Source organism: Oryza glaberrima, chromosome 1 (assembly GCF_000147395.1).
Source record: "Oryza glaberrima chromosome 1, OglaRS2, whole genome shotgun sequence".
Classification (NCBI taxonomy): Eukaryota; Viridiplantae; Streptophyta; class Magnoliopsida; order Poales; family Poaceae; genus Oryza; species Oryza glaberrima.
Window position 1 is genome coordinate 36,108,009 of NC_068326.1, and position 6,041 is coordinate 36,114,049.

Here is a 6,041-nt window from a genome sequence, read left to right on the forward strand (position 1 = left end):
AGAGAATTTCTTAAAAAAGATTTACTTGGGTGAAGATGCAATATAATAAATTATGGTCAAAAGATTTTGAGCTGATACTAAAGTGAAATGAAATATAATATATACTAGTGATGTACTTGGGTGTTGATAAATTTAGAGTTGCATAATTTCTAATTTTTTTACTCTAACATTATGTTTGAACTTTGAAACACGTGATTCTAGGTGTGTTCTTGTCTTTCTCAACAATTTATCTCTCCAATTGAGTCGAAAGTGTCATATAGCAAATTATCAGTTTTTGTGGATGTCTTTCAGCCATGATATGTTTTTTCGATGTCTATAAGCAAATTACACAAAAATTAGATGTCCTATAGCAAAATTTGACTTCTTTAATCGCCATCACTTGGAAATAAAGGCAGAGAGAAATGATGTCAGTTCGAGCCATTCTGAACATGAACGCGGAAATTCGTAGATAACAGTTCGTTTCTCGTAGTCTCACGTCTCAGCAGAGCTTATTAGTAGGTGTCTTCGAGGCTCCATGCCCCATTCAACTCCATTACGCTAGGAAATGAAATAGTTGAAATTGCAGCAGTGGCAATAAGCAAGTAGAACTTTCTAGCTATAATCACGCAAAGCAAACACATGTGACATGTGGCTCTAGTCTAATCAACAAACACACAAAGTCCATGCACAAACAACGGCCAAGTTTTCACGGAAGAAACAGAATCCTGCAAAAACATATACTCCCTCCGTTTCGAAATGTTTGACGCCGTTAACTTTTTAGCACATGTTTAACCGTTCGTCTTATTCAAAAAATTTAAGTAATTATTAATTCTTTTCCTATCATTTGATTCATTGTTAAATATATTTTTATGTAGGCATATAATTTTACATATTTCACAAAAGTTTTTGAATAAGACGAACGGTCAAACATGTGCTAAAAGGTCAATGGTGTCAAACATTTCGAAACGGAGGGAGTAGCTTCAATTCAGATGTGCTGTACAGCAAGTTCCACTAAAAGGTAGTCATAAGTATTTTGCCACTTTCATCAGTCGGTCCAGTTGATTCAGCAGCTAGCAAGAGAGTTCTGCTGCAATTCTGAACTGTGATGCATAATTCATCCTTGTACAAACTAGTAGGCAACTAGTAGGTTGGCTGTTATTTCTGTTGTTTAGCATTATTCTTCTCAGTGACTTCCTGTTCCCCCCTTTGCATCCATTTGCATCAAAATGGCACCAGAACTCTGCTTACCGCTGTATCGATCACTATCACATATGCTGGAGTGATTGCTTCAGTTATCTAAAAATCATCATCACCTATAGAATCTTTCCAGGTTTGATCAGCAATCCTGGCACTGTGGTGAAAGTATGTATATGATTGACCTGAAAATTTACCTGTATTGATTTTCTCATATGTCATGCGTAATGCTGCATCTGAGGATAAAACTCCTGAAAATGTTAGTTGTGTAAGGGGGTAGTCTTTATATATGCAGTTTAGAAGATCAAAAGATCATTCAAAAGGTATATAGCTTATACCATGGCACAGTCTATAATACAGACATTTATCAAAAGTGGAGATACTACAATTAAATCCTTCCACCGTAGGATCAAGTTAGCTGACTATAGCCCTACAAGAGGAGCTATATGGGAACATACCAAAGAACATCATCCTTCCTCGCAAAATAGCATTGTCGAAAGAAGGGCGGCAGCTCAGGATGATGCAAAGAGACATTCATCTATCGATGGATAGTCCATCATTTCGCTGCTAAACTCTAGATCATCATACCAGTTACTTTGTAGTCCGGATAGTATCATTGCGTCACTGTAGTTTAATAAGTCAATGCTACTCAGTCCTATATTCTCAAGGGAGACACCGTGAAGTGGATAACTGGGTAAGTCCTCAGGCAGAGAAGCCAACTCTGTGCTGCCTATGATACTTGGCTCTTGCGAAGGACGCAAACTTCCTTGGCTGTTCGTCTGATCAAGGCAACAATCTTTAATGCTGGGCAACCCGTCCACACCGGAAGACTTCAGGTCACCGTCAATCGAGGTCACCACACTGTCGCTAAGTTGAACAGAAACTGAATCCACTGTACATGTCAACGCCGGTGATAAGGACTTGATGCAGTCCATAATAGCTGGCTTCACGTCTGAGAAGTCTCTGGCATCCCCCTCCATACCGCAACTCATTGAGATAAGAGGTGGTGGAGCATACAGATTACTAGGGCCAACTGGGTGTTCTAAGTCTGGCTTTGGCAGGCATGAATAATCCCCTAATAGGTCACAGCGTTCATGGTTATGCTTTGGATACTGCATGAACTGCTTCGATGGAATGCCTCCGGTCCAGGCCTGGCATTCCAAGATCATTGTTTCTGATGGCTTCCTGTCCTGATTCACCGGCATGCTTTTGAAAGACAGAACCCCACCTAAACTTGAAGCACTGGTGACATTCTGTGAGTCAGCAGCATCACTTGCTAGAGTTCTTTTTTTATCTGGCACAGGCAAGGGCACTGTGCTCTTGGTGTCCTCTAGCTGAGAATCTAGCATGTTGGCCTGAGTTTGTATATTCTGAGAAGCATGCGGATATCCATTTGCTATGTTGCTTGGTTGCTCTTGGAAGGAACTTCGGAGGTTAAGGTTTTCTGATGTTCCCTTGTGACTGAAATCTTGCCTAGCAGCGCCTAATATCCTTTCCTCATTCTGCTTTTGCAACCTACTCAGGTAGAGGCGATATTTCTGCACAGAATTAATTTTCTTCTTAGAAATACTACAACTATACAATCATAGTAAAAGCAGCTCAACCAAATGATCATCATAATTAACCACAAGTCCAAATAAGGTAAGGATGCAATTGATTGAGTTAAATGTAGATTGCAAATGAGTTTTTTAGGGTTTAAGAGGAAGCTATTCAATAACTATGTTCCTACAGAAGAACAGCATTAAGAGTTTAGCCATGAATACATCCAAAAGTCTATCATGTTAGAAACTCATTGTATACATCCAAAAGTCTATCATGAATACACCATAGCATCCCTTTCTCTGTCAGTAAACTATGAATCTTCTTTGACCTATAGTTCTAGGCAACCTCTGATAGAGGCGGTCTTCTCTTATTAAAAGGATTATCCTTATTGCACTAGAAAGTCTGTGTATCAGATTAAAATTTGCATTTTCTGATCTTCATGTGCCTTATTTCTGAATATTGCAAAAATATTGTCATAACAGACCAGGTACTGTTGACTGGACCAACAGATCTCTGTGCAGTTATCTGAATTCAGTGCTTCCAGTCTAAAATCTTTCAGTCGCTGTAACTGACTGTTTAATATGTTACGTCAAAACTTGGCCCCTTTTATAAAAGAAAATGAAACATAGCAGTTTACTGTTTGAACATATATGTCATACCTGTAGATGGCTAGCAACGTTTTCTCTTGTTAAGCCAGGAACATTCATCAAGTCCAGTATTTTCTTTGGTCCAACTTCTGCAAGATAGCATCAGTTGCTCTTTCGGAATGAGATTATATGACATAGAAATTTGTAGAAAGGAAAAGGGAAATGAATCAGTTTTTGGAGAACACTCACTGTCAAATCCAATTTGGTTGACAGCATTTACGAACTTTTGGTGAAGATCAACAGACCAAACAACTCTAGCCTTTTTAACAGTGTTGCCATCGCTTGACTCCTGATCTGCATGGTCTTTGTCCACATCTTTTCTCTTCCTCATGGTATCAGAGTCAGATCTCATAAAAAGGCTCTTCTCATCCAGTCCCTCAAAACTGTTTCTTAGTATTTGAAGATCGTCGCAGCTATCATTACCTTCGATCTCTTTAACCTCATGCATTTTCTTCCTATACACGTGCTGCCAAATATTCCGGAGCTCCTTCATTCGAACAGGTTTAAGGAGGTAATCACAAGCACCATGCTGGACACCTTTCATCACCCTACTTGTCTCACCATCAATGGACATCACTGTGGAAACAGAATGGAGCAATTTAGTACTTTCTTTGAATTGATATGCAAACCAAATTTGTTAGTTGGAACATGCAGGGAGAAAGACTTTGAGCTTGAATACGGACTTATAACAGGAAGATCCATCTCAAGTCCAATGTGTTCCAGAAGCTTGAAACCATCCATATCAGGCATGTTGACATCGCTAATTACAATGTCGAACTTGTTTTTCCTCTCCCGGAGAATATCCAGAGCAACTCTTGCCAGGCCACATGTGGTGACTGCAGAAGGTAACTGATCACTTCAGTCTTAACTGTCTTGAATAATTCATGACTAGTAGGAATATAAAAATAGGTGTGTACAAAACAGGTTTTTCTGGAAGAGGAAGAATGGGAAAGAGACCATGATATATCGGATCAGCAGCCAAATTTCTTGAGAAGCAGACCATTCAGTGGTTATAAACCGATAATTGGTGTGCCAAAGGAACCAATAAGTGTTTTTCAAATCGAATCTACATAGTCACAAGAACAAAATATGCTATGCTTGCTAGTTCACTTGGAATCTTTACCAGCTTGGAAACCAATTACTGGTGCCACAAAAAGTAAAGAAATTAAATGGTCTGCAGGACTGCAAAAGTGAGAAAATGAGACAGTAACTAAGCCTTATGAATTTTAGTACTTAGTAGCAATCCATCTAAATAGCTAAATATTCATCATTTTGCAGTTGACAAAGCCTTGAAATGGATATATTTGTTCCATATTGTGCTAATGGACCAGGTGCAGCTCCCACTCATAACAGTTCACAACACAAAGTTTGCGAATTATGTCAATGGTACATACACCTCCTACCTGTCTATATGAGCAATAACAGAGCACATGAAGAAGCCAATAAAGTCAGGGGAAATTGCCGACAAAAATCTACAGAAGAAAATTAATTCCCCGGACAACCTTAGTATAATCCAATAATACACAAGTACCATGTACCCGATTTAAGTTAGCAACTAGTCGCATGAGCGAGTTCGCTTCTCAAACGAACTCTCGCTGCGTAATTTGAACAAACACACGACATGCATAGATAGCGGAACCACGCGCGCGCACGCACGCACGCACGCCCCCAACAGCCCATGTTCCTCCTAGCCTCTGCCGCGGCAAAGCAATCAAAGCTCAAGAACCAGATGGGAAAGCAAAAGATTCCAACCTTCGTAGGAACACTTCCTGAGCATCTTCTCGAGGATCTTGAGCCAGGTGGGGTCGTCGTCCACGACGAGGACGCGCAGCCCGTAGGGGAAGGCGGTGGCGTCCATGCCCGCGCTCAGGCCCAGCCACCCCTCGCCGAGCCCTCGCAGGAGGAGCAGGGAGAGTGGGGGGTTGGGAGGGAGGGAGAGCAAGACGGCAGTCGGCAGCGGGGGGGAGAGGCCGTGTAGTGTAGCGCCTTTAAAAAGCGGTTAAAAAGGGTTGGAAGTGGAGGCGGAGGAGGAAGGCTGATAAATATTGGCGCCTTCGCCTTCACTCCCGTTGGCTAACGAAACACCCCCCCCCCCCCCCCCCCCCCGATCGACTTTATTCCCCCTCTCGCTCGCAAGCACAATCTCGGTTCGCGTCTCTGTCTTTGCCCCTCGCGGCTAGTAGGCTTTGCGAGTGAAAATAATGGTTTTTTATTTTTTGGCTTTCGAATATGGAACTTGTGTTGGCCTGTGGAAATGGAAGTGAGCCGTGACCGGTCTTGATCAAGTGGTGGAATATGAAGTGGTGTTGTGTGTTGCTTTTTTGCTGGTTTTGCTCTCGTGCTTTTCGTTTGGAAAAAAATTAGTTAGTAGGTAAGGGCTTAGTTAATTCAATATTGCAATTTGGACGGGGCGAAAGAGCTATTAAGGATTTGCCTTTTGTGTGGTTATTAATGCTAACTGGCCAAATTGTTTGCGTGGTTGTGCGTAGATGCTTATTCGTGTTTATATCTAGTGATGAAATTGTACTTAAAATACAAATTTGTGTCAAGTACAACTTTAATAACTTTGGGGGATATACTGACATAGCCTAAATGTTTGTCTTTGACTGAAGCCGTAATTTTTAATCTAGTACATGAGGAAGGTAATAGAAAAAAGTTTTGTACCGCTAGTAAAATACT

At 41.0% G+C, this 6,041-nt stretch overlaps 1 protein-coding gene across 2 annotated transcripts; it reads right to left on the reverse strand.

The window, feature by feature from the left end:
- Window positions 1–892: 892 nt before the first annotated feature.
- LOC127760415 (two-component response regulator ORR26) lies at window positions 893–5,431 on the reverse strand. 2 transcript variants are annotated; one of them, XR_008015077.1, is made up of 7 exons: window positions 5,115–5,431; window positions 4,046–4,198; window positions 3,552–3,938; window positions 3,375–3,451; window positions 1,632–2,711; window positions 1,371–1,424; window positions 893–1,292 (listed from the first exon to the last, which is right to left on the reverse strand). XR_008015077.1 is itself a non-coding variant. In XM_052284668.1 (5 exons), exons 1-5 carry the CDS (start codon window positions 5,218–5,220, stop codon window positions 1,686–1,688), a joined length of 1,749 nt encoding a protein of 582 aa, XP_052140628.1. In that variant the 5' UTR covers window positions 5,221–5,431; the 3' UTR covers window positions 1,438–1,685. The 2 variants fall into 2 exon arrangements, 1 of the variants encoding a protein (XP_052140628.1); XM_052284668.1 differs by lacking the exons at window positions 893–1,292; window positions 1,371–1,424 and having other exon boundaries at window positions 1,438–2,711.
- Window positions 5,432–6,041: the final 610 nt, after the last annotated feature.